At 33.3% G+C, this 23,751-nt stretch overlaps 1 protein-coding gene across 3 annotated transcripts; it reads right to left on the bottom strand.

Moving 5' to 3' along the window:
• Nucleotides 1-8,778: 8,778 nt before the first annotated feature.
• On the bottom strand, nucleotides 8,779-17,920 carry LOC121126913 (eukaryotic translation initiation factor 4 gamma 1). Of its 3 annotated transcripts, none has more exons than XM_040722273.2 (15): nucleotides 17,311-17,920; nucleotides 17,174-17,251; nucleotides 17,082-17,116; nucleotides 16,689-17,027; nucleotides 13,085-13,529; nucleotides 11,844-12,928; nucleotides 11,513-11,788; nucleotides 10,785-11,452; nucleotides 10,518-10,725; nucleotides 10,303-10,457; nucleotides 10,138-10,235; nucleotides 9,728-10,080; nucleotides 9,592-9,673; nucleotides 9,398-9,538; nucleotides 8,779-9,344 (listed from the first exon to the last, which is right to left on the bottom strand). In XM_040722273.2, exons 1-15 carry the CDS (start codon nucleotides 17,339-17,341, stop codon nucleotides 9,187-9,189), a joined length of 4,152 nt encoding a protein of 1,383 aa, XP_040578207.1. In that variant the 5' UTR covers nucleotides 17,342-17,920; the 3' UTR covers nucleotides 8,779-9,186. The 3 variants fall into 3 exon arrangements, with proteins under 3 accessions (XP_040578207.1, XP_040578208.1, XP_040578209.1); XM_040722274.2 differs by having other exon boundaries at nucleotides 17,174-17,228; nucleotides 17,311-17,863; XM_040722275.2 differs by lacking the exons at nucleotides 16,689-17,027; nucleotides 17,082-17,116; nucleotides 17,174-17,251; nucleotides 17,311-17,920 and adding an exon at nucleotides 14,416-14,886.
• Nucleotides 17,921-23,751: the final 5,831 nt, after the last annotated feature.

Below are 23,751 nucleotides of genomic sequence, written 5' to 3' on the forward strand. Positions count from 1 at the left end.
GCTCGTTATTTTCAATTTAACTCTATGAAAAAAGTATGCTTCCCGATAAAGTTGGCCCAGCATATATTTTTTAACATTTTCAGGTATTATTATCTTTTCTTTTTTTTTACATTTTCTATTTCATTCAGTTGTCTGCTTCTTTTCTCGGCACGTCTTGCACCCGCTTGTCGACAAATACTTTTTATTCGAATATATTACTAAACGTAATTTTCACTGGAGGTTTTACTACGTGAAGTAACCGTTGAAAGTTTTTTGTTAAAAATATGCATTAGTCAGAGGCATTTTTTTGAGTGAGAGCTGCAGGGCACTCATTGTTTTGAATAACGAGTAAGAGGAGCAGCGCGCTTTCCCTTTTAAAACAGAGAAATTATCGCTCGAATTTGAATTCAGGAGTCATGATCAGTAATAAAAAATTTAGAAAGCAAAATAACCAATAAATTATTCAGACAAAGGATTGATTTGTAGACTTAACTCATGTTGATTATATATCAGATTTGTTTTTTTGTTTAAAAAAATGGGATCGTAAAAATTTGCCCGTATACCCCAATTACATTAAACAGAGAGCTTGACACCCTACATCGGACCTTGATTAGATTAGCATCAGAACAGCGGTATTCGATTGTTGCCTGTAGTTTTTATGAATAGTGAAACACCCCTTTCTATATATAAGAGGGACCTATCAAATTTTCAAAATAACTTTTGGGGTTGCTCATTACCTGTCGCCATTTGAGATTATGAAGCAAGTATTTTTGTATTAGAGGCAGATCTAGAGCTAAAAAAAAAAAACAAATTCTTCAGAAACATCACCAGTGGGTTTTCTTGATTTTTTTTGATGAAAAATCACTTTTGATTTTGTCTTTTGGTTGGCACGCCCTTAGCGAAAACAACTAATTATTATGCTGCAGTTCTGAAAGTACACTCGTCTATGTAGTTAAATTTTGTTACGAATTAAAAATAATTAGAGGACATTTTGAAAAAATCGTTATAAAATCTATTTGGGAGTAAGTATCAGTAACTTTAACTTCAGAAATATCTTGGGGCATTATCAGACATTGACCACCTTCTTGTCGGTGTTTGGCACCTGTATGATGATTATTTCTGTAATATTTGGCTACAAATCACACACGCTCTTTTATATTATCAATTTCTAGATCATGAGCCAGTAGATTTGGAAGGTGTGCAGCACAATCAGAGGAATTATTTTCCGTTGATTCTTCTTGTAGTTTCTGAATTTTGATACGTTTGCTGCATTGTCTGTCACGATACTACCAACACTACGACCAAAATTATCTTCAATTTCTTGATACAAGATTGTGGAAGTCGTAGAAAGTACTCCGCAGTGTGAGGATGCCCTGATGTGTCTACAGTGTCAATTAGAATATTTTGGCAATTTGATGTTATTAAAGTAACACAAATAATGGGTTCATTATGAAGATTAGACCACCCATTTATTGCAAGACATAGTGTTATTTTTCTGGTGATCTGCACACTTTTCATATTCCTTCACATAAATCATAGGCAAATATTCCTCAGCAATGTGTTATCTCCATGGTGGAGTGTAACCTCACCTAAGTGTCTCGATCATCTTGTGAAACTGAGGATGCTGCACAAAATGAAATGAAAAATTTGTTGCAAATATCATTTACGTAACTTTTTCATCTAGACTGGCATTTTGGGAGGCTGAAGTTTTTATGATAAATCTGTCCAAAGATGTTGTTCCCTATTATTTGACATGTCTAGATCGGCTTGTTTTTGCCTTTTATTGAGTTGTCTATCATAATTCTTGATATTTTTAGGTAAAATAGAATCATATTTTATGGTTAAATTTTAAAAAAACCGAATACTTACCGTTAGATGGTACAAAATTCAGAGCTCCATTTCGAAATTAGTCTTACTTGATGTATTCATCATGAACTTGATTTTTTAGATGAATATCCATGCTCTTGATATCAGATGAGGATAATGAGTGGCGTGGAATTATAGACAGGGGATTACAGCCACATTTATGTCGACAAATCCGACAAGCCATATGTTTCTTATCCTGTAAGTATTTTCCAAACTCATGGGCCTCCATTTTCAGAAATCCAGACAGAATAATTGATAATATTTTAGGCATTTTATTCAATTCTCTATCGACTATCAGCATCTAATATTATATTAATATTGAATAATAAAGGCGGGAATGATAACATTCTTGATAGAATAAGATGTTTATTATTTAATCAATGATGGCATGCGTATTTATTTATTTCTCCTCGCACGCTTTTCTATTCTTACCAAAATTATCACCCTTAATAATAACTACAATATATATATATGGACTTAAGCCAAAACATAACTTGTATATTAGGGGGGAAGGGCACTCTTAAAGCTAACTATTAGTATAAATAAGTCTGAATATCACTCAATCTATCTACATTTTAGTAAAATAAAATATAAATTAGAAGTATGAAAAATACTCGATATATGGACCTCAAGCTATGCACTTAAATTCACCACTTATTGAGAAATAATCAATCATAAAATCAGTTATCAGTAAATAAATATATATTTCAAAGCCAAATTAATATCATAGAGCTTATTTCTTCACAGATATTTTATACCTTATTAAAAATATTTTTTTCCCTGTTTTTACATGTTTCTTTCGGTTTTCATGAATTAAGTTATTAATTTTTTGAGCAAAATTTTTACTCACGATATTAAATAACTTAAATACATCTTGCGTCATATATTTTTTGAACAGATGACCATTCTTACATTGTCCGTCAAGCAAAAAACTATATTCCTTTTTTAAGTACTGAATTTGTCCAGTTAAAACATAACTAAAACTTTTATTGAAAATTAAATATTGAGTCAAGTCCATCATAGCAGAAGTTGTTTGGATTAATGTGAAAAATGTCTCTCCAGTAAAACAATTTTCTTTTGATGAGTTTGTTCGAAAAATCTCCAACCAATTAATCTTTTTTTTTTTTGGCAAAAATCATTCTTTTGTTCAAAATTAAATTGTGTTAAGAGTTCACAATTCGGATCTTTCTTTTTTAGGCCTGTAGTTGAAGATTTAACGTTGAATAAATTCCACTAGCGCCTAATAAGCTTCAAAAAGTTTACTGTCGTTTGGAATTCAGGGTAACCATTCTTTACATAAAATTCAACCCCATAAATGGTACTTTCATGGAACAAAGCATCTGCTAGCTTGACGTTGGTTTTTTCAATAGGATGAGGGTTAAGAACTATGTCATTCAATTTGTATGCATATTTCACAGGTTTTGTTTGCTCGAGATAATACAATTTTTTTATATGGATACATTCAGAAATCATTTCTTAACCATCAAACGAAGGACATTTCAAAAACTTTCTTCTCAATATTTGTTGTATATACACTTAAATATATGCACTGAATCAAATAACAAAAATAACTTTTCCCGCTATCACAAGGATTGACAATATGCGTATCCGATGTGCTGTAGCATAGCTCTTGAGTGTGGAATTTTCGGGCTGAATATCCATGAAGCAGTGATGCGACTGGCTCAAAACCAACAGATGTAATTGCTTCAACAACTTGGTAGAATAATTTTCTTAGAATTTTAGAGTCTAATTTTGTCAAAGGTACAATTGCAAAAAATGTCTTCATATTTGCTAGTTAAGCTTTGAATCATCACACAAAGCAAAGTCTTGGTTGGTGTATCCCCTCCATGTTCAATGCCGTAAAATATCCCTCTTGTATACTTACAAACTTTTGTACTGAAATGAAGAGCTATAAATTTCGTATAAAAGTACCTTGAATTTCGTGAGGATAAGGGGCCATCGCAAGGGCATAGAACAAGACGGATTCTTCTTTTAATTAAATTAGTACATCAAAAGGTAAAGACATTCCATCAATATGACTTTTTAGCTCTGAAATGCTCTGAAATGGTTTCGCTCTGCTTCAAAAAAATCAGATATGCGATTTTCTAGCCCATTAGCTTCAGTTTCATATCGTGCCATACAGCAAGTCCTATTTGATCTCTCTTTGGGAACATGGCTCGAATAATGATTTTGTAATCCTAAGGAGGTGAAAAAAAATGACATGGTATAACCGAAGAGTAAAGTTAAGAATTGAAAAATAGGACTATGGAGTAGCATAAACAAGCACGACTTCTATCCTTTTTTTTTAATGTTTTTGTCCCCTCAATGGAAGAGATGAAGAAATACATAAATGTTTCTAGTGTCCCATGTAGACGGACAATGGCGTCATTCCCTGGATGTAGTCTAATATATATATTCTAAATTCAAACTTGGAAAATTGGATGGTATTGAAATGAATACATCGCATCAGGGGAAGAAGGGACCGGAGAGAAAGACATGCATTAATGAAACACATTTTATCTTTTGATGCTGATATAATCTGCTTACAAGATATAAAATCCTCTGTGTCCTCCTCATGTAGAAATGATTGCCCTTGGTGCCTACTGACGAATTCCTTCCACTTGGTTTAAGAAGAGAAGTTTTAACTTTAATAAATAAAAGAAAATGTTAAATTAACATCTTGCATCAAAGAATATTATTTTCTTAGCGAGTGGCACAAAATTCGTATTTGCAACGGTGATATTTTATTTAATTAATGCGTATGGGCCCAATGAAAGATGTATTCCCTTCTATCAAGAATTATCGATGACCACTTATATTGATCGGCGATCTTAATGTTGGTGTTGACAAAGATCTTAATACCTACTCTAACAATTCCATCTTAAATGAGACGATTCATAAACTAAATTTGGCTGATATAATTAAAAAAAATTGTACCAGGAGCTACTCTTGGTCAACAGGAGAACAAAGGTCGAGGATTAATTTGGCTCTTATCTCTCTACAACTTTTACACCTAACTAAGAACGCGATCAGAACCCTCTACTGATCATAGAATGATAGAAATTAAATTTGGGTATCAGCCTCGAAGCGTTCGTTTTAGGATTCCCAGATGGATTATAATGGATGATGGATTCAAGAAGAGAATGGGAAGCATTTTGGGAAAGGGATATTCTTCCACCTACTCTTTAGAAGTGCTAGACGATGTTTTTACAAAAATAATCCGGACAGTGACATCACAAGCTTTATACGAAAAATGAAGGAATTCCAGATTAACTAAGTTCAAATAGAAAACATTCTAGATAGCAATTCAATTTTTCCCCGTTCGATTATGGCAGACTCAATTAATTATTTTAGAGTGGCAGAGGTTGTGGAACCTGAAATGGAGTCCAAGGTCATTGTAGAAAACAACTCATCGAGAAGATTAAACTATCTGTTTAAAATGAAAAAAAGCTGAGCAATTAATATCAAGAAAATAGTTTCTGATCGAAAAATACTAAATAAAACTGAAAATATTATAAGCTACTTCCATTCTTGATTCTAGGCAATGTTGGATATGGAAGACTTCTTTTTCCAAAAAGGCGAAAAATGGCGCTGAATCATGAACAAAAAGTGTTTACTAAGGAGAATATCACTCTATATATTACTCAAAAATATAAAGATAGTAAAGCTCCAGGGCCGGATGGAATTATTGGCAAAGTTTACTCAATGTTTCCAAGTGAGGTTGTTCTTTTTCTTTTAAAAATCGATAAAACGATGGAAAATAAAGGTAAGATGCCCAGTTCACTGACAAAGGGAAGAATAGCTCTAATTCCGAAGAGAGGAGATAGTTTCGATTTTAGCCACTGGAGACCCATTATGGTACTCAACGATTCATACATAATTCTTTCTGGGGTTATGGCTGAACAAGTGGAGAAAATTCTCAATAAAAGGATTGGGATTCAACAGAAAGGTTTTTTTTTAAAGAAGATGAAAGTATATGATGTCTCTCGAAATATTCGTGTTTCTATTGATTCGGTTCCAGAAAGGAGCTGTAATTGCGATCGACTTCTCTAAAGCGTTCGATTCTATTGCACACGAGCAAATATTAAGAGCTGTTAAAAAGCTCCTACCTACACGATTTTGAACAACCTGTACCTTTTCTTGATGGTAGATTTAGATACCCTCTATAAGATCTAGACCATAAGTTGCCAAATCCGTGGCATCAAAAAATGTCCAGGCTCTACAACAGTTTCGTAGTTGATAGGATATGCAAAAAATACTTAGCATTACTTTGTCTCCCTCAAAATTAGAAAAAAAGGACCGTTGGGTCCTTAGCAAAGATCAATGATGGAAAGAAGTTTATGGCCCAACTTCAGATCTCTGCGGACTGTATCAGATTCACAAAACCGTGTATAGTCTTTGGCAAAATCTTTAATTCGACAGACACTACGTTTGTGGAATGCCAAGCGGTCAGAATTTTAAAACGTTTTCTAATATATAATCTGAAAGACATCTCAAAATGCGCGTCGAATGTTTGGAAGGGTATTATCCTTTTTGGACTCGGAGGACGTATGACTACCTCAGATACTAAAGCAATAGAGTTTACCATTCTCAATGCAAAGGCTCTTATTGCACCGAAGATGACAACGTACGAACCGCTACAGCCCTACGAAGTGAGGAGTATTCTAATGGCATCTACACCAAAGCTTTATGACTAAAGATTCGGTCCCTGGGACTCGACGATTCCTGGACGATGGCTGGGAGAGAGATAAAATACTTCCCAACTCTCTCTTTGCAATACTATAAGATTATAAGGAAAATGTTAAAAAAATTAACAAGCCTATTTTATGTTTTTGATTGCTTGGTTGTTTTTTGTTTTGTTGAAATTTTAATTTTACGTTGTGATATGAATTTTATTCTATTTTTATCCAGATATTATTTTTTCATGTATTCAATGGTAAAAAACCTAGAATTTTAGTGTAAGTTCAACCCCGGAGCGAAAAGTTTAAATTATAATGTTTATTCATGTATCTGTATATACGCATTAGCTCCGGGTTTATGTATGTATTAACATATTAACGAACGGTGAAAAAAAAATCAGTTGGATATGTATTACTATTAGGAATAAAACAGAAGTTATCCATAATTTGATATATTATGGATCATAATTATTCTGGTTGGACAATAATGGAACCAATGCGAGAACTTGTAAAACGAGGTGCTAGGACTCATGGGAGAAAATTACTTTTGCTTTAGCGTCTCCAATCAGATGATGTTTTTGGAGGATCAGTATTCCTGATCTGATTCCGATGGCAAATTGAAGACAACTGTTTAGTCTGACAAATGGTGTATTCCCCGTGACTAATGCCCACATTTAATTAATTCTTTCAACTTATGCGACAAAATGTTTGAGTTCCCCCACCCCTTTTTCCTAGCCTTTTCTTGTCTTCCTATATGGCCCTTTAATAATTAAATAAATAGATCTTATAAGACAAATTCAAAAATGAGCTGTATCCTTGAAATATTACAAAGATATAGAGGGTTTTCTGAATGTTTTTTTTTTGTTAAATTATAGTTCAGACTTTCAGCTATAAAATTAGATATTTTTACACTTTCTGTATTTATCCCTTTTGGAGCTATGAGCCTCTAAAAAACCATTTGCAACTTTAAACAAAGATAACTCCAGTTTCTAAGATAATAAAAACATTGTGAAAATTGTTTTGGAATTTTTTAGCATTGGGCTTTGAAATATATTAATATCATATATCCATATTTTCAACAACAAGCAGTTAAATAAGCTTTGAATCTTAAAAATAGCCAAAAAAACAAAAAAAAACTTTAAAGCCTTTTTCTGAAGATCCTGAAGATAATAGAGTAAAACTAAGACCAAATTTGGATTAGGGGATCAAATTCTACCATTTTGATTTTTTAACATTTTTGCAGTTGAGCAACATTAGTAATTACTGCCTATGTAAATGGCATTCACCATAGTTTTTCTTTCTTTCACTTATTTAAACAAGGCCCAAGTATGACGCGTCGTCAAGGAGTATAAATTTTTTATTAGCTTGCTCACACCCAATTAACCCTAATTTATGCACTCTACAGAGGGTTATTAAAATATTTATATAATAGAAATTGTAGAGCATTAAACAATGAATAGGGAACTAACATCGACTTAATTTTACGAAAAACATTCGTATGTTGCTTTCTTGTAATTGCCTCACAAAGTATGCATCTCCAATGATTTTTGTTAAATTTTGCATTTTTTAAGTGATACCATTTTTAATTAGGGTTATACTTGCAAGTAGTCAATATTATCATCATATTTTTTCCAATTTAATGAAGTCATTACCCATTAAAGGAAGATCGAGGCAAAAGGAGGAAGATACTTCTAACTTGATCATCCATCTTAAGAGATGTAATTCGGATTCCGATTTCCACGAGGGACGACGGGAGGAGAATTCATCCGAGGAAAATACCAGACCTCATAAGGAAGTAAAGTGGACTACGTCCTTGGGAATGAGATACCAGAATCGAAACAATAAAACGATCCATTCACGATGAGTACAGCATTTTAATATTTCAAAATGGGATCACTTAGTCAGACCTGTCTAAAGTCTATATTTATACTAATAAAATAGTATTTACATTAATTTATTAAATCCAAAATATTCCAATTTAAAACTAAGAGCCCACTCTTACACAACTATTTATTTATACCATTCATCAATGTTTTTATAAGGACTATTCAAGAGTTTTTACATAGTTGTCCTTAGTTATTATTATTAGAAAAAGGCGAGCTTTCGTTGACTTTTAAAATTTCCGCTCATCCGTATATCTTGTAATTTATGATTCAACATAGAAAAAAAATCCCACAAAAAATGAGTTGTTATACTAAGTTTATTTAACCTAACTCCCCTTTAAATTAGAAGTAGTGAATAGAAACAAACAGAATTAACTCGAAATTTTTATTACAAATACATATGAACAATTTTAGTGTATATATTTATATATATATATATATTGAGAAAGAGAGTGATAAATTTACATTCTAAGATTTTATTTTCGGTGAAGCTCATGCCCAACGACATCTATTTCAAACCTGGGATACATTAAGACATATATATGCGCATCGAAACTTAAAGAGGAAAAGGGAAAAAAAAAAAAAAAAAAAAAAAAAAAAAAAACCACACAAACTCTCACACACTAATCATTTATAGAATATTTCTCGTCCAACATACTAAAGAGTTGAAGTAGTATGTGGTACACTAAAATTTGAATTGTAGAATAGTTCTGACAAGAAGAGGCACAAATATTGCGTGGATGATGAAAGCTATATATTTATATTGTCATTAGTGGCTTTTAATTCTCAATGGCTTGAAAAAAGCGGGTGAGCGATGTCATACAAACTCCTTTTCCGTCCCGTTCAGCTGAGCTATCATCTTTTTTCCACGCCAGAAATGCATCATCTTTAATAACCTCAGCTTCAGAAAGTTTAGAAAACAAATTAACGAACAAAGCTATAAAAAAAAAAAAGTTATTGATCATAGTTTCTTTAGTAACTTAAACTTACCAGGAGGAAATGACAACTCAGAAACAAGTTTTTGAATTGCGAACAGTGCTTGCAATTGTTTATCAAAATCTGTATTAAGTAATTTACTGAAAAGAGGAAGTCTTGCGTCCAAATCAGAAACATTTAACTGCTTCTCAGGCACTAGAAAGAATTATAGTCAGAACTATTTTTTTCTTAAAACGAAATATACATACTCTTAATAGCACTTCGAGTACATTCCATAATAACTGTGCGAATAAACCACTTCTCTTGAGATATGTCCTTTCCCACCGTATTCTTAAAGAAATTAAGATAATATTATAACCAATAATGTACCTGAGAAGAACTTACGTTAATCCAGTTACACATTGTATCGTTACTTGCGTCAGACAGTAACAAAGATTCTAACTTTAATTTAATCGCTTCAGGAGAGCTGTGTCCAAGAGGACGTTTCAAGAAAATAAGTTTTTCATTGGAAGAAACGAACCTGTCTATCAGTGACGAATCTTTAAGGTGAAGCTGACTAGAATGAAAAAGTTCAAAGGTTCGAGCTTCACCAATTTGAGAAACTAGTGCAATTATTAGATTCGCAATAAACTCAAAACCTTTATTATTATTGTCAGAGTTAATAAAATCAATGGCATACGACATTGGTAGCTCGGAAGTTTGTAATGTTGGCTCATATGTAGGTCGAAACAAGTTCACTGAAAAGGATAATAAAAAATACAATAAAACAGATTAAGGAAAAAATGGCATCATACCTATGGTTTCAACGAAGTACTCCCAAAAACGTGGAAAATCCGACAGATAATCTTGTGCTCCTTTATAAAAATAAGATATGACACTTTCCATCTCGAATCTATTAAATGGGCAATTGTTTTAAAAATAAAAAAGCTATTAGGATACTTCAATAATAATGTACGAACCTGGGTAAAAAATTTTTTTTCATCAACGTTTCGATGAATAGGCTCAAGGATATTCTTCGGCCAGACGAGGAATCCAGTTCTTTATCGATTAAATATTCAACCATATTTTTAATATTATTTGAATGCATTCGCCTTTGAACAGAAATAATGGCCTCCTAAACCAATTAATTCATACCTCTATTCAACAAATTAATAATATATATAAAATACACTACCTCTAGATTATAATTCCTAATATAAGTGTTAAAGATTGATGATGCTTCACTCTCCAATAAATCACCTGTAAGATCTGAGGGCCCATTAAGCTTGCACTTCACATGTATTGTAACTGATGATTCAGTCAGTCTAGAAACATTACCACCATCCTTGCTTTTATTAAGAGATAATTCTTTCTCCAAATCTGTTCCAGACACACGGATATCCCTAAAAAAACAAAAAAAAAACACAAGTTGCATTAAGAAAAATGATCGAAAATATTCTACTTTGAAGATGTAGATTTGGATCCAGAGCCAGTGTCTCTTGTACTTTCACTGTCATTAGATAAAGAGCCGAATCTATTATGATTCTTGACCCCCAAATCTGATGATTGACTACCCCTTGCACATCTAGAACCAGAGCCCTTCCCCCACATATGACGAGGTCCTAACTTAATTCCTTCCATATTAGACATTTTGTTAGAATGAGCATTTTTCATAAGATCCATATCAATTGCCTCATTCTTAGCTTCGGATTTCATCTTAACAGTACTCCAATTACCGTCATCGGAGTTTCCGCTGTTCTGCCCATTTGTAAAGGATCCATTACGAAAAGAGCGTTTCGAACTATTACTCATCATATTTGAATTGCGACTTGTATTTCGACTTCCTTCATGACGAGATGTGTTTGTATTTATGGTATTGAGTGCATTGGCTTGTTTTTCACGCGCCATATCACGATGGATTTGGTCAATTGTTTTAGGCCCTGCCACATCCCTACGAGGAACCCAATCTCTTTTGCGTAAGTCAACCACATCTAGAAGCATGAATCGAATACGATTCGAGATTGGGTCTCGAGACACTGTCATTTCACCAGGATTCTTGATGCCAAACGGACGGCCTTCAATTAAATCTTGAATATACTGAAAATATTTCTCCATCGAGCGAACCCGTTGCTATAAGTGACAAAAATTTGTATAAATAACTAAGTTCTAAACAAAAACTGGAAAGTATACATCAACTGATTTTCCCGAGTTTAGACTCAATTTTGTTTCATTCTCGACCTTTTTTCCAACAGTCGTTAGCAAACGACACAGACTCTCCAAGGATTCATCGTCATGTGAAGTTAGAAGTTCATTAATACAACCATGCATGATCTGAATAGTCAGTAGTCCACGTTTAAAAATTTCCCCTATAAAACGAATATTTCCAAGTGACCTACGCCGAGCTCTTAATTCTCGCATTGCGAAATCTTCTTTGATAGCCTTTTTATCAGTTTCTGACTTTGCAGCCTAAAAATATAAAGATTAAATCATATATTAAAAAAATAAAAAACTTTATTCTTACAGATAAATCCTCCAAGTACTTTTTTTTCTCTTCAGGAGACATATAGGCTTTCTCAAATTCGTTTTGACACTTACTAATGATCATTGGTTTGAATTTAGCATTATTCACATTTTTTTGCTGTAAAACCTCACACATCCGAGCGTAAGCAACTGAGTAGTTAGGCTCATCTATTGCTTTTTCGAAAATAAGCTCAATTGCATGAGTCAATTTAGCTTCACTATCTATAGTGAGTTCATTAAACTTTTGCACAAGATCATCAAATTTCTGGGGGGTTAGTTTATTGAGAATTGAACGTATTTTTTTCCCAAGGTCTTCCATTGAATCATCACATACCTCAACTATTTCTGTTTTATTATTACTCGGTCTCCACGGATTGTCAGCTTTACGCAATTTAACCATCTCATGCATCGAATTGTTAATGGACCTTACTGCTGAACTATTAAAATTGTTACTTGCATTTATGCTAGAAGAGCCTCCTCCCCTACCACTTCTACCATCCCTACTAGATCTTTTAGGCACAGAATTTCTCGAGGTAGACTTTACAATAGAAGAACGCTCTGAGAAAATCGGCATAAAATCCGGCTGATCCTTCACCTTATCAGAATATTTGTTTGAGTGTGATTCGTTGGCAACGCTTTTAATTATATCTAATTCAGGTAAATTTTCAGGTTTAGTAAGTGATACTGGGTTTCTTTGAAGTTGCATAAGGAATTGTCGATCGTACTGCCTTTTACCATCAAGGTTTACAGGACTCCATTGACCAGGTTTATAGTCATATTTAAGCCCATTGAGAGCGTCATTTTCTTTAGACTTTCCAATAGAATCCGTAGAACCATCACTTTCGATGCACTGATGCGTTGAAGATTGATTGCCAATAACTCCTTCACTTTCTTTCAATTCCAATGATTTATCATTTACATATTCAGTAGACGGAAAGGCTGAAGTTACCAATAGAGAACTACCTCTTGGACCGAATATGGACTTATCACTTAATGCACTATCACCATTATTATTATCATTTGAAAAATCATCAATTGGAGATACATGAGCTGATGACTCAGACGAATTATTATCAACTTCCAATTCTATATAAGTAGTTAGTTAAAATAAATGGTTAAAATACAAATAGCTTTACTAGTTCCTAATTAAGTATGGAAACTATGCAATTATAATACAAATATATATATTTTTTTAAATCTCCAGCATAAGTCTGTATTTACTTCGCGTATAAAATTGCATACCTCTTTCATTTGAACATACACCCTGTATGGAAAGACAGCTCGGAGTAACTGAGTCATAACATACAACTTTAGAAACTGATTCCTCATCATTTGAAGCAATATGACCTTCGACTTGTTCAGGCTCATTTGAATTATTGAGAGTGTTTGTTCTCACCAAAGCCTCATCTGAAGTGAGATTCCCTTTAACAAGATCATCTACTTCTCCAGAAGCCTCAACGCTCTCAGAAGAAATTTGATCAATTATAGATGGTTGACTTAAAATGTTTTCATTAGTCACATCATCCTCAGTAGTACAATTTTCTAACTTAACATTTATTGGCTTGACTACTGAGGTCTCAGACGATAGAGTTTCAAGTTTTTCCTCTTTTTGCGAATGAACTTCAGACAACGTGGGCTTCGAATCTTGACATTCAGCCTTCGACGGCATCGACTTTGAACAATGATCCTAAGTATAAACAATTTATGTAACTACTTATAGGTGTAAATAAAAAAACACATAAGTCAAAATTAGGTAAGAAAAATAGACATACGAAAATAAATTAAAGAAATATCATACACCAAGTTTACCGACATTAAAAAAAGTATAATAACATTTTAAATTAGAGTTTAATATTTGTAGATTTCCATCTGTCGATCTGAGACGGATTAACTTCAAAAAACTAAAATATGGATTAAGCTGAGTTTTTAGCATGCATCTTTTAAGGACATAACGCTAGACTTCAGTTACTTCTGTTCGTGTTGCAACTACTTAAAGTATAACTCGTCTGAGTTTATATTTTTTACAACTCTATTCATAACTTGACGGACCTTACTATTTTTTATCTTAATGGATTTGCAAACACAAGCTATAATACAGTAAGTATATTATGTGTACCAAATACGAACATGGGGGAAGGAGGGGTACAAAAAAAAGCCAAACACTTGCATACATAGAGTTTCGAGAACAGTACTTCACTTTTTAATGAAACACTTAACATAACCTTATAAATGAGGCATTGTACTGATTATATCCTATATCAAGATTTTTTTATCTTTCGCGTAGATAAAGCAATGACTTTAATATCCATTTATCTAAATGTCAGTTGATTCCTTTTTTTATGATAGGGCAGGAACCTCTCTTTCAATATACGCAGTTTTTACACCCCTTAATGTCGGGGCGTATATAACTTTGAGTTTTGTTCAGAAACGGAATTTATATAGATACGGCAATAAATTTGTAAAAACTATATCTAAATTTTCTTAAGTGTTTGTGCAGAAAAAATAACCTACGTATAGGGTAGTAAATCAAAAGCATTCTCAATTTGTAAAGAACACAAACATTAACATGGTACCTTTGATAATTTGGAAGTAAGCAGCTTAGCTGTCATGACATTTTTATTGTCAGCTGCAAACAGCCCTAAGGGTAAGGAAATACACTAAACTCCACTCCGTATCTAGCAAGGACATAAGCAGGAACTACTTCGATGTGGATTCTCAATTCTACTGAGTACGAGATGGATTTGCACTAAACTCTTCAGTATTTCTCTTCGTTTTTTTACGCACTAGTGATTACTTTTTGTACTTAGATATTCTCTCTTCAAGAAAAATGATAACAGGTTTGGAAAAGAAAAAAAACATTGTTCAGGTTGAAACTACAAGTATAGTACAAGTCCAAGGTCATATATTCTTAACTAGATTTGTAGAAAATATGACCCTCCAGTATGTTAAAAATCCAAGACGTAGCATAGAATTATATACAACCCCACTCTGTATTTGTCAATGAATTAGGCAGGAAATACTACGATATTTATCATGGGCAAACTAAAAAATCCAAGACGTAACATATATTTATTAAAGCGCCCTCGACATGAGTATCATACAACATTATCATTCAGAGAGTTGTATATTTTGCCGCAAGACAGCACCAGTCTTTGTCGCTTTGTTTACTAACTAATATAAGTTATCAACACTCAGGCACCATTTAACTCAGTGTCCAAGAATTACTTACACTTGTAACTCAGCAACAATTACCAGTGTTATTTTTCGCCTTTCACGAACTAGTGGTTACTTAATGCTTATAAGTTATATGTTTTCTCTTCAAGAATAATAGAATATGGACATCTTCGATAGATAAAACATATTTCAGGCATCAACTACAAAAGACAGACCCTCTTCCATTTTATAATTATTTTCATCCATTATTATTATTCAACTCTTGAGGAGTAAAAAAATAAATTAAATAGGGTTGTAAACCCTATGCATTTTATAGCGTGTGAGTTTTTGTTGCGGCTGCCAACCTAAAAGAATGTCTATTACCTTAAGCTGTTATCGTTATTCCTTCATTCTTGAGGAGATAACATCTCAAAATAAAGTAATCACGAATACGTGTGCTCATGAAAGATGGGAAGCAAGACATAGGAGTTGTTGGGGAGGGCTGTAAATTTGTTACCCTCACTATGCTATGATTCAAAGACGTCTTCTACTCCAGGACATGTATGAACATTTAAAGTGTGAGTATATATTTAAATGAACAGAAGCTATTTTTTCTGTCCAAAGAAGTAAATTTTAAATAACATTCAAGTTCTACTTATTGATATACTCTTTCCATAAAAATATATAATGTATACAAAATACTTTTTTATATACATTATTTTAATTTAAAGGTATCCAAATTGAAAAATATGCAAAAATAAAATTACAAGTTTAGTTTTTTTGTGAATTTTTTGAGCAGAGTCGAGTCAAACAAAGCATGATAGGATAATATATGTAGTAAAATATAAGTTGTCAAGCGTATAGTTTCTACTAATAGACTACTATTTTTTTATCCTCAAGCATCAGGGCATTTATTTGGCCAATACATTAGTTATAAATATATGTTATGTATTATTTAAGTATCATTAATGACAAAAAAGTATTTTGTCAATGAAAAGCTTAAAAAATTTAATTTATTCAACTTACAATCCAAGGGCTAAGTCGGTGGTGGCTTTATTTAATATTACCATAAGTATATAGTCGAGTGTAAATTAAGAATTTTGGATAATACTCATCAGTGAATGAAAAAAAAAGGATAAAATAAATGAACTCTTGAAATGTAAGATAATAAAGTAAGGTTGTTATTGGGAAAATATTGACTTGTCTTGTCAATTTCCAGAGAGGTATGCATATATTAATCCGGTTTTTGCACACTCTGGTTAAGTCTCATTTTCACACTTCTATTTGTACATGACAACTCTACATGCATTAACAGCTGTTAAAAAAAGTTAACGTTAATATTTTCCTCTCATTACTATAAGCAGTTCTCCTTGTACGGCATCCCACGTTTTGTGTCACTAAACGTAGTAATAAATATTACGAATTGACTTGAATTACTTAAATTTAATGTAACACAACAATAATTGTATCATAAGTAAATTTTGAGTATCCGTCTCAGTCCTAAATATCCACCAATAAATAGTAGTAATAATTTTACAAGAAAACCTGAAGAGAATATCCTTGAAATGAACAAATTGAAATAGTATGAGTTTTTGATACAAAACTTGTATTAGTGAGCGATAGAGAAAGGTAATAGGTCTGCTCCTAGATAGATATGAAAGTCCCTTACATGAAATCAAATATAACAATTTACCTTATCTAAATTGATAGCCTTCATAGTTTCAGGGTCCACAATCTCGATGGCACGCGATTTTTTTTTGGTTGAGGGCTCCCTCGCTCTATTCATATGAGGTGAATGAGTTGGAGCAGGACCCAAAGTTGAAAACATCGGCTGCATACATTCTGTTTGAGACATAGGAATTCCTGAAGATGGAAATTGCGTTGACACCATTGGTTGATGGATAGGAACGTTTGTTGAATTGAACATTGGTTGATCAGAGTACATAGTATTGATACAATATTGATATGGTTGTGAATAAGAAAAACGAGCTGAATTGACTCTGGATACCATTGGTGGTTGCACGACTGGACTCTATAGAAATAGGGAATGATTTGGATGATAAGTGGAATAAGCTAAGAGACTCACCGTGAACACATTATACGGAGCATACTGTTGACTCGCTGCAAGGGAAGGGGAGGAGTTAGGGCGGGAGGCTCAGAAAAGGCAAACTTACTCACCGATATACTTGCCCATTTGAGGTAGTCTTGGAGATGGGTTGGGAGTGTTCCGAGGCTGTTGAACGTAGCGAGAACCCCCTGGGGGAGAAAGGAGAAATTAGTGAGTGAGTGGACGGACATGCCTGACTCCAACCAACCCGGACGGCTGTTCTTGGGCGGCCTCTCCATCTTGGAGCTGGATTAAGAGTCAAGGAGCGGGAGAGCGGGAGAGAGAGAATACGAGTGGGTGCTCCAACTAGGAGTGGCTCACGACTGCGACTGGGATGTGCTTCTCAAGGCCCCATAGCTTTCAAGTCTTTTACATCAATACACCACCCACGCCTCAGGATTGATTCACAGGATATTCAAGGATTCGATCACTACTTTCACTTCTCACTTCCAATTAATCCTCCATACCAAATAAGCAAATCACACTCCAAACGCTCATCTAAGGCAAATCATCCGCACACTCTGCAATTCAATCTTCCCAACAAGAACAAGGGTCAGTAATCCAATCTAATGAATACAAGTGTGAAAAGCAAACTTCAGATTCCACCCAATTATCTTATCAAGTCCTCACGACTTATTGAGACATGGAGCTACAAATTCCTCTTTTCTTCCTTTTTAATTCTTTTCTTCCCTTTTGAGTTTTAGCTGTATCTTCTTGTCTCTCTTCTTGTCTCTCTTCTTGTCTCTCTTCTTGTCCCATGTGTTTCTCTCAGACTTCCTCCTCCTCTTCCAACTGGAGCGGTAGCTACAACTTCCCCCACTCTATCTCCTCTTTTTTCTAATCTAACCAATTTTTTCAATCATTTCTTAATCCTCAACTTTCGACATTACCTGACAATTCACACCGCATTTTCAATGTTTTCTTTTTAGGATAATTATATTGTAATATTATACATAAAGATGTGAAAATTGTAAAAATCCTATCAAAAACTTAATTAACTATACTTTAGTAATTTGGAGAGACAATACGTATGCTGACGAAGATTACAATAGCGCTTCTTGCTCGCTAATATATTTACATTTTCAAAATAGGGAGAATTAATTAGAAATAAGAAAATTGTCCAAGATGCTGTCAGTGTATTCTTTTGTTCAGTCTATGTTCAGAAGATCTAAATATGAATACTCTAATTAATTGTTTCTTCCTATTATCAAAATTCTAGCGTATTAGCAAACATGGAGCACTATTAGATATGTGGACTCTCAAAATTACCATATTTTTTATGACATTCTCTTAGGCCTGGATTTTATGCTCACCCCAATTTAGACCGTTTTCCCATCCCTAGGAATAATAATTATTGGAGATATTACTTTTATAGAGAAAAACACAATTACACAATTAGAAAAGGATGAACGGTTGGTGCGAATACTATTTTTGTTTCCTTCTTCAATTAATCGTTGAGGGTGTTGTCATCACCCTCTGGAACAGTGGTTCTTAACTTGTGGGGCAAGGCGGAGTTGTCAAGTAGGGAAGGACCGGTCGAACAGAAAAACCACTCCTTCCAAATTTCGCCAATTTCAGTTTTGACCAATTTTCAAATCACAACCATTTACAGACTGTTTTAATAACAAAAACAACCGATATATGAGGTATTGTAACCCATGTTTGGGTGAAAGTAGCAACATTGTTGGGTTAGAAATATTCAATAACGGATCTACGTAAACTCACTCTTGTCGTGTCTCTCTTTGGTGTAACAGGTTGGTGACAGAGCTGCCATTATTAAGTAATTACTTGTACGTGTATATATTCTTATTGTTATTTTATTTAATGTATATATGTTGTGATGTTATTGATTGTGAATGCTTAAGATTTGTGAAGGGGCAGGAAAAACTGGTGCAAGTTCGAGGCTTGCCTCAGTACAACTGCTTTTACAACGTTGATACTAATAAGCGAGGCTGCAGCTGGTGTCAGCTACGTTCTCAAAAAGGAAGCCACCATCAACCTCAACAAGCTGCTGGGTGAGTTTCAATACTATTTTCCGGACTTCAGAAGCAACAACCCAATGACGAAGTTGGCGAGGGATCTCATCAGCTTTCGAGTTGACAACTTCCCGAAGGAAGCAGAAGATATCGCAGATCAGTTTCTTCACCTGGTTTATGACTCCGCAGCAAAGGCTATTTTTGTAGATAAAGCCCTGAAGGCATTCTGGGCCACTATACATGGTTCGGATCCTCGCGTTGATGTGGCGGTACTCATACTACTGGTTGCATGTTTTCCACGGACCTGTGCGAATTGGTCTTTTTGAGCATGGTTAAAATCAAAATCAAATCGTGTAACCCATTGAGGCACTGGACAAGGCGAAAGTAATCTGTTAGTGTCTAGTGTTTAATTTTCATTGAAATTATGAAGAAGTATCATCATTTTTATTAGGGGGGGGGCGAATAATTTCGTTCTTAACTATATATATTGATATACTCAAGAAGGGAGATAGACTTAAATCAAGTTTATGGCCATTGTAAAGGGTCATGCTCCTGCTACCTTATGGTACTTCAGATAATTTTTCTTTCGGGAGATTAATTGTTTAATTGACTCTGTAAAGCTCCACAAACAGATTTACAAAGCTTTATAAATCACCTGTTACTTGGCAGAACTTTCTATTCTCTAACCTTAATTGATAAGTTCTGGGATTATCTATCCCAATTACAGTCCCCTTCAGATACCAAAGCATCGAAACACTGTATTTTATTTGGAATAGTGTATTTTCTCAATTTCTTTCAGATTCTTGTTTTTACCATCATATTGTTTATCCTTCTGTATATTTGTATGTTCCTTCTCTCTTACCATGATGTTAAAAGTTGACTTTCTAAATTTTTAGGTAGTGTAGGAACCGTAGATCGGGTGTTTGAATATAATTTCAGCTGGACTCTTGATCTCCCATGAGTTTTTGGGGGATTTCTTCACTTCATAAGTTTTCCCATTTAATTTATTATCTTTGAAACAAACCTCTGCGTGTCCATTGCTGTCTGGGTGGTATGCACTCGTAGCAATGGATTTAGCGCTCCATTCTTTCAGTAAAATAACTTGCAAAACTTGATTTTTTGTTGGTCACGTATCAAAATGATATAAAAATTGATATCCTGAGTACTGATCCAACATAATGAATTAAAATTTATTTTCATATTGAAAGATGTCAAGGGATGTATCCTCAAACGTCCGATCAGTTATTTTCGACTCATTCAATACATCTTCCTTAATTTGTGATGGAGGCAACGTTTGGCATGTTTTGCAACCATATATTTTTTTCTTCCATGTCCTGATCAATTTTCGGCCAATATACGGCTTGACGGACTCTAAAAGGGAACAATTCTTTGGTGACGCCATGTAGTTTCCAATATAGATTTAGATTTATAGTATATATCCATCCTGTTAAAGACATTTGTGAATTTATTTTTTTATGACTGCCCTCGCCATCTATATCATCCTCTCTTTTTCTATTAAATATTCCCCTGTAAGTGTCTCCATAGATGATCTTGAGAATTTATGAAGTGCAATGTGAGTAGATCCTTTTTTTCGTAAAGTTTTGAATATAAATGGGGTATTTTTCACTTTTACTCTTATAATGTTCGATAATTGCTTTTTAGAAAATGTTTTTCAAGTAAAAAATGGTGAAGTTTCAGTTTCTTTATAGGTGCTCTGACTTTGTGCTAAATCTCAAACTTGCCGATTTCCTTTGTGGATTTTCTTATATTCTATACTTAATATATTCTTCTGTTTCTTCCGAAAAAGTGCCAATGTCATCTATCGAGCGCGCTTGTTCTTCTTACTCATCATCTTATAAGGTTCTAGGAGGATTCGGTTTGATTTTTTTTGTCTTGTACGTATTGGCCTTGTAACGCTTCTGCCTTGAGACATTTTCACCTTTTAACGCTGTCGCCATGGGTCGTTTCACCTTGTACTGTTTTGCCTTGGGACGTTTTCGCCTTGGATAATAATAGAGGAAATACTACTTTTTTTACTTATATATTTTTATTATTTGAATTTTTACAGTTGTCTTCTACCTTTGAGAAATAAAAAACAAAAAGGTAATCAACTTTAATTATAATACATAGGTTACAAAATTAGGAAATGAGTAAGAATAATTTATTGTATCCAGTTTATTTATATTCAACTCTTTAATGTATAGGAGAAAGATATAATAAAAACAGGTGTTGATTTCATGAGAGTTTCATTGATATTACTATTATGGGTCATTGAAATTGTATTTCACGCTGATTTGTCTAAGGAATCATTTAATACATTTATGAACTTCTTTTAGTTACATAAGATCAATTTGATGTTCACATAAAATCTCCAGACATATAGCCTGTGTCGATAAAATCGTCCTGTTAGTTAGATAATAGCTAAAACAAGGACTTTTACAATTATGTATGAATTAATTGAATGGTTGACTAGGAAGTTTCTAAAAAATCTCTAGGATTTATTGTGCAATAGAGGATCTTGTTTGATATTCATTTATAACAGTGACTCTGATACGTAACTATCTTCTTTGAAAACATATCCTTGCATTCCGTACGAAAAAATAGTAAATGTTGTTTTCAATTATTAATGACCATAACAATCTTAAGTTAAATAAATTCATATGAAAAAAATTGAAAAAAACTTTCAAAAAACCTTATGAGAAGATATATTTGTTTATCCACTGAATAAATACTTCCCCCGCAGTCTCCTTTACGCTACATAATCTAAAAGAACTTGTACAAAAATGAAAAAGTTCATCCAACACCTGATTTAATACTTAAGTTATGCCAAAAAAAGATTGGTATGAATAAGGGGAAATGAAACACTGTGCCCTTACCTAAGAAAACGTATGGTAATAGTTTTAAGATGCTTATGAATATAATTTAGTAGAGCCCATAAAAGTAGATTTCTATACCTAAAAAAAAGCCTATTAGTTTTTAAAAATCGTAATTTTGTAAAGTTTTAATAACTTTATTTAGTTTACTAATTGCAATTGATGTATTTAAATAACAAATACAGAAGGAAAATATATTCCATTCACTAATAATATAGAATATATAACAATGATTTCTTGAAGAAAAAAAATGATTTGAAACAATTATAAATATAAATACTGGAGTCGAGTACTTTATCTCAAGAAAACATCTAACTTAATACGTCAATAATTAAAAAACAATTCGGTGATGTATCTGCAATGCATCTAAAAATATCAAGATCTAAAGACCAAATGAGATATCTTATAGTGATAAAGTAATAAATTTAATAATTATTATTTAACCCTGGGTTGGGTTTTAGTTTAGACGGACGCATTCTTTCTTTTTGAAGGAACTTAGTAAGACGGCTGTAAAGATTTTGAGCTATTTTGAGAAATTTAGTATGCGAATTTAATCTTGTAGATATTGCCCATATATGGATTCAGTTTGATATCTTTCCTTGGTAAAGGGGAAGTCAAATGTCAAGATATGGTATGGTTTTAGTCTCTCCTCAATTAGCTTGTTTTTTTAAACAGCTTCATACAAATCAGAATCTCATGCCGATCATAAGTTAATTATTATGGAACTTCGCAGAAAACGGAAAAAATAATTGTTTTAAAAAACCAAAATGGATCCTGGAAGAAGATAAATTTAAGATAAAACTATAAGGACGCTTGGCGAGAATTCTATGTTTCCTTTTCACCAAATCAAGTAGAACAGATGCTGAAGAGAATTATAAAAGTTACTGCAAGGCAGTTTCTTGAAATAAATAAAAAGAAAGAAAGAAATATCAACAATGAAGTTGAAATTATTCTTGTGGAGAGCTTAATTTTGTCTCGAAGAGTTATGACAGGCTCTGTCAATTATTTTCGGGTTGCTGAGCCAGAAATGCAGGAAAAACGTCGTCTGGAGATTAATTCCCGTTTTTAGACTAAATCAGCTGTCCCTAAAGGATAATTTTTCAGTGCAAAGAATAATGCATATTAAATACATGGGTTAGGTTCTCACGAATATGGAGGATATTGTGAATTATTTTCGTGCTAGATTCCAGAAAATAGTAGGCACAGAATGGTAATACTTTTCTAAAGAAAATAAATCTCAAATAATTCTGAGAATATACTATTTACAAGGGAAAATATTGTTAATTAATTAAATTTCATATGCAGGATAGTAAATCCTCAGGTCCTAATGGTATTTCCGATAAATATTTTTTACTTTTTCTGGCTAAGGTTACACCTTATCAACAAAAATTGCTTACTCCAAGGATAGATTCGGGGAAATGCCAAAAACGCAGACAAAGTGAAGGATTGCTCTCATTCCTATAAGGAGATGTAACAGATTTTAATACTGGAGGGCCTATTACAGTTCTGAACGAGTTCAATAGAATTCTTTCAAGAGTACTAGCTCGTCAAATGAAACCAATTGCAAATAAAAATATTGTAATTCCACTAAAAGATTTGTTAAAATACAGGAAAACATCGTATGTTTCTAGCAATATTAAGGCTGATATTAACTCTTTAAAGGAAAGAGATAAATGAAGTGAAATTTTAGCTGCTAATTCTTATAAAGCATTTAATTCGATTTCTCAAGGGCAAATTCTTGGAGCAGTCAGGGTTTTTGCTTCCAAAATGGTTTTTAAATTCAGTTCGGGTGCTGCTTTA

Source organism: Lepeophtheirus salmonis, chromosome 12 (genome assembly GCF_016086655.4).
Source record: "Lepeophtheirus salmonis chromosome 12, UVic_Lsal_1.4, whole genome shotgun sequence".
Lineage (NCBI taxonomy): Eukaryota > Metazoa > Arthropoda > Copepoda > Siphonostomatoida > Caligidae > Lepeophtheirus > Lepeophtheirus salmonis.

Excerpts from the sequence above, each read along its gene's own strand:
- LOC121126913 (XM_040722273.2), bottom strand. The coding sequence starts at position 17,341 with ATGGAGAGGCCGCCCAAGAACAGCCGTCCGG. Across the intron at positions 11,453-11,512 it reads ACTCGGGAAAATCAGTTGAT|CAACGGGTTCGCTCGATGGA; the intron begins GTATACTTTCCA and ends TGTCACTTATAG. Across the intron at positions 10,236-10,302 it reads AAAAAAAATTTTTTACCCAG|ATTCGAGATGGAAAGTGTCA; the intron begins GTTCGTACATTA and ends CCCATTTAATAG.